Below are 12977 nucleotides of genomic sequence, written 5' to 3'. Positions count from 1 at the left end.
CTATTTGTCTGAAAAAGTCTTTATTTCACTTTCATTGTTGAAAAATACTTTTGCAAGAGAATTCTAGGTTGACAGATTTTTCTTTTTCTTTTAGCACTCTAAAGGTGTCACTATTATCTGCGGGCTTTGCAGTTTTTGTCAAGATTCCTATTGTCATTCTTATCTTTGTTCCTTTTTATGTAATATTTATTTTCCTGGCTTCCTTTAAGATTTTTTTTTTTTCCTTTTTTTTGTGACAGAGTTTCACTCTGTCACCCAAGCTGGAGTACAATGGCACGATCTTGGCTCACTACAACTTCCTCCTCCTGGGTTCAAGCAATTCTCCTGCTTCAGCTCCCAAGTAGCTGGGATTACAAGCACCTACCACCATGCCCGGCTAATTTTTTGTATTTTTAATAGAGATGGGATTTCACCATGTTGCGCAGACTGGTCTCAAACTCCTGACCTCAAATGATCCACCTGCCTCAGCCTCCCAAAGTACTCGGATTACAGGCATGAGCCACTGCACCCGGTCCTTAAGATTTTTTTCTTATATTTAGTTTTCAGCACTTTGACCATAATGTGCCTAAATGTGTTTTCTTTGTATTCATTCTACTTGGTATTTTTTGAGCTTCTTGGATCTGTGCTTGCATTTTTGGTTAGTTTTGTAAAAATATTACTTTTGACCTATGTCCTCTCTACTCCTAGGACACCAATTACAAGTACAGTTGACCCTTGAACAACACAACACGTGTCTGAACTGCATGGGTCCATTTATACATGGCCTTTTTTCAATAAATCTCTCCTGCCTCCCCTTCTATTATACTTCCACTACCTCTGCCACCTCTGAGACAGCAAGACCAAGCAAGACTGTCCTCTTCCTCCTCAGCCTACTCAAAGTGAAGATGACGGTGATGAACACCTTTATGAGGATCCACTTTCATTTATGTGGTAAATGTATTTCTTCCTTATGACTTTCTTAATTTCACTTCTCTAGCTTATTTTATTGTAAGAATGCAGTATATAAGACATATAACATACAAAATACGTACTGACTGTTATGTTATTTGTAAGGTTTCCAGTCAACAGTAGTTAATCAGCAGTTAAACTATATGCAGATTTTTCAACTGCGTGGTGAGTTGGTGCCCCTAACCTCTGCATTGTTCAAGGGTCAATTATATGGCAGATCATTTGATATTGTACTACAGTTCTTGGATGCAATTTTCTCTTTGTTTTTCAATTTGGATAATTTCTATTCACCAACTGTCAAGTTCACTAATGCATTCTTTTGCATGTCTAGTTTGTTGATAAGCCTAAAGAATTATTTATCATGTTTAAAATTTTTACCATCTCCATTTGATTCTTTATAGTTTCCACCTCTCTGCTGCAGAGATTGGAGGAAAATTTTCTGGACATACCAATAAGCTCATGGGAAAAGTTACGGCTGTTCAGGGTCCCACAAGTTTAAAAAGCTACCTACAGTGAGGCCCCACTGGTTGACAGTCTTGTCCATAAACAAAGATTCTAATCAGTTGCTTAATGCCTTATTTTCAAATATGAACAGATACTCAACAATCATTAACTATTTCATAAGCCTCTTTTACATGAAATGACAAATATCATAAACGTTAGAAAAAAAACTAGAACTCAGAATTAAAATTTTTAACAAATATTCAAAGTTACAAAGAATTGGAAGGTAAAGAAGCAAATATCTCCCACAAGATTAAAATAATAAAGAGAAAGGAGAATAGGTGAGAAAAATATGAATATGAGACAACTAACGAAATTTCCTAATAGAAGTTCCAGAAGGAGAAAACAGGGGAGGAAATTATTAGATATAATACAAAAATACTGAGTTTCCAAGTTAAAAAGACCCACACAAAGTACCCAGCTTAATAAGTGAAGAAAGGCCATATCACAACACAGCACTGTGAATTTTAATACCTAAAAGCTTTTGGGGAAAAAAAAATCACCATTACAGACTGGGACTCTCAACAGCAATATATGAAAATAAAACTTCAGCCAGGCACAGTGGCTCACGCCTGTAATCCCAGCACTTTGGGAGGCCGGGGTGGGCGCATCACAAGGTCAAGAGATTGCGATCATCCTGGCCAACATGGTGAAACCCCATCTCTACTAAAAATACAAAAATTAGCTGGGCGTGGTGGTGCGTGCCTGCAGTCCTGGGTACTCGGGAGGCTGAGGCAGGAGAATTGCTTGAACCCGGGAGGCGGAGGTTGCAGTGACCCGAGACTGTGCCACTGCACTCCAGCATGACAACAGAGCAAGATACTATCTCAAAAAAAAAAAAAGAAAAAAAGAAAAAAAGAAAAAAAAAGAGAAAGAAAAAAAGAAAAGAAAATCTCTATATTCAGAAAGAAAATTATTTCTAACCTGGAATTATAAAACCCAGTCAAAATATCAATGAGATTTGAGGCAGAATAAACATTTTCAGATGTGCAACAATTTGTCCTCCACATACCTTGTTCAGGAAACTACTAAAGAATATGGTTTGGCCGGGCACAATGGCTCACGCCTGTAATCCCAACACTTTGGGAGGCCGAGGCGGGTGAATCACGAAGTCAGGAGTTCAAGATCAGTCTGGCCAAGATGGTGAAACCCCGTCTCTACTAAAAATACAAAAATTAGCCAGGTGGGGTGGCAGGCGCCTATAATCCCAGCTACTTGGGAGGAGGGTGAGGTAGAGAACTGCTTGAAACCAGGAGGCGGAGGCTGCACTGAGCCGAGATCACACCACTGCACTCCAGCCTAGGCGACGGTGCGAGATTCGGTCTCAAAAAAAAAAAAAAAAGAATATGGTTCATAAAAACAAAACAAGGCAGTAAATGAAGAAAAAGAAAGCCATGGTGACTAGGTGTGGTGGCTCATGCCCGTAAACCCAGCACTTTGGGAGGCCAAAGTGGGAAGATCACTTGAGGCCAGGAGTTCAAAACCAGCCTGGCCAACATGGCGAAACTCTGTCTCTACTAAAAATATAAAAATTAGCAGACTGGGCGTGGTGGCTCACGCCTGTAATCCTAGCACTTTGGGAGGCCAAGGCAAGCGGATCACGAGGTCAGGAGATCGAGACCATCCTGGCTACCACAGTGAAACCCTGTTTCTACTAAAAATACAAAAAATTTGCCAGGTGTGATGGCAGGCGCCTGTAGTCCCAGCTACTCAGGAGGCTGAGGCAGGAGAATGGCGTGAACCTGGGAGGCGGAGCTTATAGTGAGCCAAGATCATGCCACTGCACTCCAGCCTGGGTGACAGAGCAAGACTCTGTCTCAAAAAAAAAAAAAAAAAAAAATTTGCTGGCTGTGGTGCTGTGCATCTATAATCCTAGCTACTCGGGACACTGAGGCATGAGAATCATTGGAACTGGGAAGGCAAAGGTTGCAGTGGGCTGAGATTGTGCTGCTGCACTCCAGCCTGGGTGACAGAGACCCTGTCTCAAAAAAAAACAAAAAACAAAAACAAAATAAAGAGAAAGCCATGAGCTCCTGCCATGGGAGATTTATCCTAGGACAGATGGGAATCTGGGGATGTGCAGAGGCAAAGACGCTTCCATGCAACAGCTGTGTGGCAGCAGCCCTCAGTAGCCACCAATCCAGATGGAAGAAAAGATGTAGTCTGAGAACTCTAGGAAGGGCATCTCCAATGAAAGAACCTGATTTGCTTGCCAGTTTGACAGGTGTTTTCCAGATTTGGTGACAAGTCTGGTAATGAGTTAATAATGGTATATAAAAACTAAACAAGTGAAAAAAATTGGGCAATTATTTATTATTTATTTCACTTGCCCCACTTTTTCACTGGTTTAGTTTTTGTACACCACTGTTAAACTAAAGAGAGAAAACAGAGGGAAAACAAAAATTATACAAAATATATAGTATATCATATGGCTCTGCTGTGAATATACACCACCATAACCATGTAAATACTGCTTAATAACTTAATTAACAATTATGAAATAATTATATACAGAATACGTATTTTGAGGGCAGGGAAATAAGGGCTAAATCCTCATCAAAGTAGGAAGTGAACAGATAAGGTCTAAAACCAAAAAGTCAGTAACAATATAAGCAATAGTTTAAAAATATGGATGGAAACACCCAAATAAACTGATAAAAGATGTGCACGTAACTGCATCTGGAGAGATGCAACAAGGTTGAGATAAAAGGAGCAGGTTTGCTGTTTTTCTTTATAAGTCTTGCAGTATTGCTTGATTTTTTGAACTATGTAACTACATTACTATTTATTAATAGTAAAAATTTATAAATAAATTTTTGAAAATAAACCAGGGCCAGCCGAGGGCTACAGTGGCTGCTCAATAAAGGGTTACCAAGCTCTCTGGTTGGATGAGTCTTGGGCCAGGTTCAGCTTCAGTTCCCCAGAGCAATTCTGGGGGGAGAAGGCTCTGTTGAGAAGGCATCAGCCACTTCACTAGCAACCTTGATATAGCTCCTAGAGATCCCCTCCTAACCCAAGTCCAAGACCTCATCCCTGCAACTTACTGTCTTCGTTTCCTTGTCTGTCTCTCTCAGGGGACTAAGTGCCCCTTGAAAACTACATGTTGCATTTTTCATCTCTGTTCCTCCCCCTGTCACCCCTCAGTGCCCAGCCAGACGCCTAGAACCTCGCAAATTCTCAGTGTTCAGCAATTCTCATATGTGAGCGAAGACAGGAGTTTATGGTCCAAAGAGTTCCTCATGAAGGTAAAAGTGTTGTGGAAAGGGCGAGGCAGCTGGGTGAGGCTTGTCAAGAAGGTGGCAAGGCCTTGGCCAATAGTCTCCTTTGACCAGCTGTGTAACTCCTCATTCATCTGTGTGCAACATCCTGTCTCACCTGTTGTGATTCTGCTACCCAGGAGGCCACGTGGCCATACCAGGAGCTTCTGTCCCCCCCAACACCTGGCCCAATGCACTGCCCTTGCCACCATGGGCAACCCAGAGGGTTCAGGTGGTCTACTCCAATAAACCCTTTCCCACAAGAACCCCAGCTACTTTGGAGGAGCACTGCCACATGCCAAGCATGCCACCAGGTGCCATTTGTACAGTGACTCATTTAACTCTCACAGAAGTCCTATGAGTCAGGTGTTGGTCCTCCCTTCCCTTCCATTTTACAAGTGGAAGAACTGAGAGTTTTGCAGAAGCTAAGTACTTTTCTGATGTGCTCTTAACCACTATGTTGGAATCCCCAGCAGCTGACTTTTGTTTCCAGTGGTGTCAGAGCTGGGAGAGACTTTCGATGAGAAAGTAAGGCTTAGAAAGGAAGCTTCATTCCTATTTCACCCAGGGCGATGGCACAGCTAGCAGTAGAGCCTGGATCGGAATCCTGTCTCTTGACTTCCGGCCCAGTGCTAGTCCACCATTGTGCACCAACCCCAGCTTCAGCCAGCCTATCTGGAAATGATTAGGCAGCAAACAACTCCACAAGGGAGGACAAGAAATGACCCCTGCCTCCCTGCCCACCCAGCCCATCATGAGCTGACAGGACAGGAAAGACGTCTTCCTACCTTTCCAGCGCCACTCTCTCCACTGACAACAATGGACTGGTTGACTGGTTCAATCAGGCTCTTGACATTCCTGTAGGTCTGTTCACCCACAGTGAACACATGGGGCTTCAGTTTCTGGAACATCAAGGAGTGAAAGGTCATGTGAGGGAATGCCTGTTTTTCAATGACTGAGCCAGTGATGACTGAGATGGGGAGGCTGCCAATAGCAGTGGTTGGATGCTTCCTTCAGAAAAATTTTCTGGATGTCACAGTGTTAGGCCCAACTTTAGGACCCCTATGTTGGCTTTACCTACTCATCTTCTCTCAGCCTAGAAGCAGTGCTAGCCTTGACCAGTTTACGACATTAACACTTTATACTCCCATTTAATCTTGCTTTAATTGTCTTATCCTTCTTCCTGTTACTTCATATTATTATAATTTGCAATTTGCAAAGTTCTTACAAACTACTGCCTAAGAAGTCTGTCCACTAATTGGAAATATAACCCTATTTTATAGATGAGGAATGTGAGGTTCACAGGAGTTAAATAACCTTTCAAGGCCACTCAGCAAGTAAACATATCCATGTGATTTAAATTCCAAAGCCACTGTTCTTCTTTTCATCAACAACTATTAGCTGTCTTCAATGTACTAGGCATCAATCAAGCTGGATGCTGAGGAAACAGAGGGGACTACAACTTGGCTTTTACCTTTGAGGAGGCAGGACAGACTTCCCCTGGATTCCAACTGGATACTTCATCATGAATGAACATCTGGAGGGCCAGGCCATCTACACAATGCCTAGCTAGCCCAGCCAGCAGTGATCACTTACCCACAGCTTGCTGAGGGAGAAGGCAACTGTTCCATATGGTGTCAGAGCCATTCCTCTCTACACCTGCCCTTGCCTCAGCCACCTATCACCTGGAGGGATACAAAGCCTCCAACTGTTGTATCTGCCTCCTGTCTCACCTTCTCGAACCCAACTCCCAGAGTAATTATTCGTCTAGTGGGTTCTGTTCCCAGACCCACCCCTATGTGGATGAAGATGCTCTGCAGATTCTCTCTGCCTGCTATAGTGCTTCAGACTCTTCACAAATAGCCCTGGCTTTCTCGTCTTCCTGCTCTCATCTACTCCCTCTTGCCCCCAAGACCTCCCTCCTGCCAGCAAGTTTTCTCTCACCTCTCCCTGAATGCATCATGCACTTTTACACCAACAAGCTCATTATCTGTCTGTACCTCCACCAGCCCACCCCAAATAATTTATCCTTTTCTCAGTAGAGGAATAAATTACTTTCCTCAGTAGAGATAAACATATGCTGAATTTTCCAGGGCAATCCCTATCGTGTATAATTTCATTCTTTTCTAAAAAAGGTAGTTTTGGGGGACTTGGTGGCTCATGCCTATAATCTCAGCACTTTGGGAGGCTACGGCAGGTGGATCACTTGAGGTCAGGAGTTCGAGACCAGCCTGGGCAACATGGTGAAATCCCATCTCTACTAAAAATACAAAAATTAGCTGGGCATGGTGGTGGGTGCCTGCAGTCCCAGCTACTTGGGAGGCTGAGGCACGAGAATCGCTTGAACCCTGGAGGCGGAGGTTGTGGTGAGTCGAGATCACACTACTGCACTCCAGCCTGGGTGATAGGGAGAGACTCAGTCTCAAAATAAACAGGGCCGGGTGTGGTGGCTCACACCCGTAATTCCAGCACTTCAGGAGGCCGAGGTGGGCGGATCACCTGAGGTCAGGAGTTGGAGACCGGCCTGACCAATATGGAGAAACCCCATCTCTACTAAAAATACAAAATTAGCCGGGCGTGGTGGCATATGCCTGTAATCCCAGCTACTCAGGAGACTGAAACAGGAGAATTGCTTGAACTCAGGAGGCAGAGGTTGCGGTGAGCCCAGATCACGCCATTGCACTCCAGCCTGGGCAACAAGAGTGAAACTCCATCTCAAAATAAATAAATAAATAATAATAATAAAAAAAGGTAGTTGGTTAAATACACAAATATATAATACCTTCATCAATCCTTTCCTATTAATAAAACCGCAAACAAAAGAAAAAAATCCTTTCTCTTAAATCTCTATTTTAGAGACATAAGACACTCAGTTAAACAAATATTTATTTATTCTCCACTTTGCACCGTCTGTCCTGTAGTCAGTTCTTTACGGTTCAAAATTCTGCCAGCTCCTATTGGGCAGGCCGTGGCACTAGCAGACTCTGAATGACCCACATGGCTGGTGAACAGATGAATAAGGACAAGGAAACCGCAAAGAGGTTTAGGGGGAGGTAGAGGAGCCCTGAGGCCACAGGAAGCGGCAGAGCCTTACCTGGGGCTGAGGCGCAGCATGGTACTCTCTCATTAGCTCGGGCGAGTAGAGCTGAGGAATGGGCTTGAAGGGGTTCAGAGCTACCAGGGTGCAGCCAGCATTGGTATAGAATCTGTCTGCCATGTACCGGGCCTGAAGGCACCTGAGGACTGAGGCAGAGATGCCTTTAGCAAACTCTGGCTCAAACATAGACAAACCACACACACAGACACACACCTGCTTAACTAACAGCCCTCTTTCTGCAATTAGCCAAGAATCATTAAATCCCAGCAGCTCCCTGAAGAATAGATACAAGATCTAATTAAGATGAGCTCCAAATCTGAAGCAAAGCATGCCCTGGGGAGCCCAGGTGCAGCTGCCCATGCTCCCTCGGGCAGAGGTCTGGAGCAGCCCGCCTGGCTCCAGATCAGGAGTCCTGCCGACCTCCGTCTGACCTGGAGAAACTGCGCTGACTACTCTCATTGCACCTCCAACCTCCTGGAGATGGTACTCTTGAGGAAAGGGAGGCCCATACCTGTCTCTAGCGTCACAGGATTCACCCTGGTGAGGTCATCCAGCTGGTACAGCAGGACCTCCCCATCCAGGAACTCCTGCAGATCTTCTCTGAGGTATTCCCTGGCTTGGCCATCAGACCCCGGATTGTGGCCATTGACCTGGAAGAGATAACATGAAGGTGAGGCCAGGCGAGGTGGCTCATGCCTATAATCCCAGCACTTTGGGAGGCCAAGGTGGGCGGGTCACGAGGTCAGGAGATCGAGACCATCCTGGCTAACATGGTGAAACCCCGTCTCTACTAAAAACAATACAAAAAATTAGCCGGCCGTGGTGGCGGGCACCTGTAGTCCCAGCTACTCAGGAGGCTGATGCAGAATGGTGTGAACCCAGGAGATGGAGCTTGCAATGAGCTGAGATTGTGCTACTGCACTCCAGCCTGGGCGATAGAGCAAGACTCCATCTCAAAAAAAAAGAACAACAAACCATGAAAGCCATGAGAGCTGGTACTCAGAACAGCTGGCAGCTATAGAAGGGTGGGAACCTGTATAGTAGAAGGAGACTCTGGTATCATAGTCTGGTTGGGTTCAAATTTCAGTTCTGCCTCTTACTAGCCCTGTGAGCCTGGGTCTAAGTTACTCTCTTTGAGTCATAGCTTCTTTATTTGTAAATAAAGGAAAATAAACTCAACTGACAGGGTTATTAGGAAGAAAAGAAGAGATATACAAAGCATTTAGTCAGTGCCTGACATACAGCATGTACTCAACAAATGCTATCTCTTCTGCCAAGAGCTCCGGCCAAATCCACTTCCAGGCTAATAGCCTTACTGGGCCTGGCTGGGGTGGGGCCCAAAAGGCTGCTATAGGAATGTTGCAAAGGAAAAGAACCATGGGTTAGGCCTTTTTGGGAAGAGACAGTACAGCTTTTGATGTAAAACAGCTGTACCTTCCCAGAGAGGTAGCCCCATGTCTTCATCACCTGCCTTTCATGGCTTAAATTTAGGCTGGCTAATGAATTGATTCCCTTGGCCTGGGTCTGCTGGAGAAAGCCTGGCTCAGAAGGCTGTCTGAGGTCAAGAACAGGCACCAAGGGAACAGGTCCCTTCTCCCTTGCCTATCTTTTTCTTTCTTTCTTTCTTTCTTTTTTAAGAGACAGAGTCTCGCTCTGCTACCCAGGCTGGAGTGCAATGGCGTGATAATAGCTAACTGCACCTCCAACTCCTGAGCTCAAGTGATCCTTCTACCTCACCTTCCTGAGTAGCTGGGACTAGAGGCATGAGTCACCCTATCTTCCTCTGCCCATCCTTGATGCCAACCCTTTCCACATGTATCATCCCTCCACTTCCTCCCGTGGTCCCATTTCTCCTACTGTCTCCTTTGGGGATGCAAGGAAGATAGAGTGGGGGTTGAAGACAGGTATCTTGCTGAAATGTGCTTTTGAAGGAAGAGGTCTGTGATACAGCAGGTGGATTTCCAATGAGAATGGTGAGCCTAAAATTCCAAACCTCTCAGGGAAATAAGCCATGGTGGCAAGTTTCCTCCAAGAGGCCCAGTAATGCATTTCTTCCAAAACCACTGCCTGTTCTCTGAACTTTGGGCCCACTACAATGTACAAGGTAGGCTCTTGACCTCCAGGGTAACTGCTGAGGTCAGAGCACAGCTAGATCTACGCATATCCCTCTGCTTTAATGAAGGAAAAAAAACACCACCACACAAACCACTCACAGACTCAGACACAATTTATGAAGAGTTCTGATCCAACCAGAGAGGCATCTGAGTATAGTGATCAAGTACCCGGACTTGAAAGCTAGTTGTCTGGGTTTGAATCCTGATTCTACCTCTTACAGTTATATACTCTTATGTTAATTTCTTAATCTCTTTGTGCCTCAATTCTCTTTGTCTGGTCCCTGTAATCCCAGCTACTTGGGAGGCTGAGGCAGAAGACGCACTTGGGCCTAAAAGTTCGAGGCTGCAATGAGTTTATGATCGTACCACTGCACTCCAGCCTGGGCAACAGAGCAAGAACTTGTCTCTAAAGTAAAAAATAAAAATGGCTGGGAGCGGTGGCTCACGCCTGTAATCCCAGCACTTTGGGAGGCCAAGGCAGGTGGATCACGAGGTCAGGAGATCGAGACTATCCTGGCTAACACGGTGAAACCCCGTCTCTACTAAAAAATAGAAAAAAATTAGCCGGGCTTGGTGACAGGTGCCTGTAGTCCCAGTTACTTGGGAGGCTGAGGCAGGAGAATGGTGTGAACCCGGGAGGTGGAGCTTGCAGTGAGTCGAGATCATGCCACTGCAATCCAGCCTGGGCAACAGAGTGAGACTCCGTCTCAAAAAATAATAAATAAATAAATAAATAAATAAAAATAGAAAAATTTCCAGCTGGCCACCGTGGCTCAAGCCTGTAATCCCAGCACTTAGGGAGGCCAAGGCGACCCTGTCTCTATAAAAAAATACTTAAAAATTAGCTGGGCGTGGTGGTATGTGCCTGTAACCCCAGCTACTCTAGAGGCAGAGACAGGAGGGTTGCTTCAGCCCAGGAGGTTGAGGCTGCAGTGAGCTATGGTGATGCCACTGCACTGGGAGACAAAGTGAGACCCTGTCTCTAAATAATTTTTTAAAGTTCTTATCTGTAAAATGGGATAATGGTACCTACCTCACAGATACTCATAAGCACATAAACACATGAAAGATTTAGAAAGGCCAACTGGAATCTACCAAAAAGGGTTAGCTGGCCGGGTGTGGTGGCTCACGCCTGTAATTCCAGCACTTTGGGAGGCCGAGGCGGGCGGATCACAAGGTCAGGAGATCGAGACCACCCTGGCTAACACGGTGAAACCCCGTCTCTACTAAAAATACAAAAAATTAGCCGGGCGCGAGATTGCGGGCGCACTGCACTCCAGCTACTGAGGCGACAGAGGCAGGAGACTCCGTCTCAAAAAGAAAAAAAAAAAGGGTTAGCTATTCTTCTTCTAAAAGCGGCTTTTGTATTTTTCTTTTCTTGACACAGAGTCTCACTCTATTGCCCAGGCTGGAGTGCAAGTGGCACAATCTAGGCTCACTGCAACCTCTGCTTCCCAGGTTCAAGTGATTCTCATGCCTCAGCCACTCAAGCAGCTGGCATCACAGGCATGCACCACCATACCTGGCTGAGTAGAAATGGGGTTTCTCCATGTTGGCAAGACTGGTCTCGAACTCCTGGCCTCTGGTGATCTGCCCGCCTTGGCCTCCCAAAGTATTGGGATTACAGGCATGAGCCACCATGCCCGGCCTTATTATTTATTTATTTATTTAAGAGACACAGTCTCACGACTGGATGCGGTGACTCACTCCTGTAAAAGCACTTTGGGAGGCTGAAGCAGGCAGATCACCTGAGGTCAGGAGTTTGAAACCAGCCTTGTCAACAGAGTGAGATCCCATCTCTAAAATTAAAAAAAATAAAAATAAAAAATTGTTAAAAAAAAATTGGAGGCCAGGTGCGGTGGCTCATGCCTGTAATCCCAGCACTTTGGGAGGCCGAGGTGGGCGGATCATGAGGTCAGGAGATCGAGACCATCCTGGCTAACATGGTGAAACCGTGTCTCTACTAAAAAATACAAAAAATTAGCAGGCAAGGTGGCTGGCGCCTGTAGTCCCAGCTACTCGGGAGGCTGAGGCAGGAGAATGGCATGGCATGAACCTGGGAGGTGGACCTTGCAGTCAGCCGAGATTACGCCACTACACTCCAGCCTGGGGACAGAGCAAGATTCCATTTCAAAAAAAAAAAAAAAAAAAAAAAAGGAAAATAGAGAAAAGCAAAAGGAGCATAAAAATCCATAATCATACTACCCAGAAATAACCAATATTTTAGAGAATATCATACGTTTTCTTCCCTAAATACATATTTTAAAAACATTGAAAAGTATTATATTTTTGTGTAACTTGCTTTATTCCATTGTACTGATATACTTTAAGCAGTCTACTGTTTAGACATTGTGTTTTTTTTTCAATTCTTTTACAATTATAAATGGCTTTATATTCACTGACGTTCTTATGTCCTTTACGCAGATCATTTTTGAGAAGCAGGATTGCAGGCTTAAGTTTAAGTCTTAAACTATGCATGCATAATTTTAAGGCCCTTCACGTATTATTGCCTAATTAGAAGAGCCACTTTTAGGCTGGGTGTGGTGGCCGGGCATATTTTCCAAATTTCTGATAATCAATGTGACCCTGAATAAGCCACTTAACCTCTTGGAGCCTTATCTCCAAAATGTGGAAATAACAGCACTATATACGTATATATAGTACTGTATCTTTCTCATGGAGAGGTTGTGAGGATTATACAAAATCACACATATAAATGCTTAGCATAATGCCTATTACATAATAAGGACTCAACACAGCGAAGCAGCTAGTATGGTTATGGTGAACATTACTGCTTTTTTAATAAAAGAAAAAAAAAGTTAAAAATAAGCAATAAAAATGCCCAGAGCAGTCAATTGTTTTGCCCGCTTCTTACCTTCAAACCTGTTCCAGGAGTCATATGGCTGGAAAGTCAAGTGGCAGTGTCTACCATAGCTCCCTTGAGGCTGGCAAGCCCCACACCTAGCTGCTATCTTGCTGAGTTCAGACACTTACCTACCAAACTCCACTAGACTCTGAGCTCCTTGAGGGCAAGCACCACCCTCAACATCTGCCTCAGCC

General features: G+C 44.6%; 1 protein-coding gene across 1 annotated transcript in view; it reads right to left on the bottom strand.

The window, feature by feature from the left end:
* MYO19 (myosin XIX) overlaps positions 1 to 12977 on the bottom strand; it is a 42783-nt gene that overhangs the window by 26626 nt on the left and 3180 nt on the right. Inside the window, 3 exon segments of the mRNA XM_031657484.1 lie at positions 5495 to 5608; positions 7801 to 7949; positions 8315 to 8453. Of these exon segments, the coding sequence (XP_031513344.1) occupies positions 5495 to 5608; positions 7801 to 7949; positions 8315 to 8453 (402 nt within the window).

This window comes from Papio anubis, chromosome 17 (genome assembly GCF_008728515.1).
Source record: "Papio anubis isolate 15944 chromosome 17, Panubis1.0, whole genome shotgun sequence".
Classification (NCBI taxonomy): Eukaryota; Metazoa; Chordata; class Mammalia; order Primates; family Cercopithecidae; genus Papio; species Papio anubis.
This window is presented reverse-complemented; position numbering and strand designations above follow the sequence as displayed.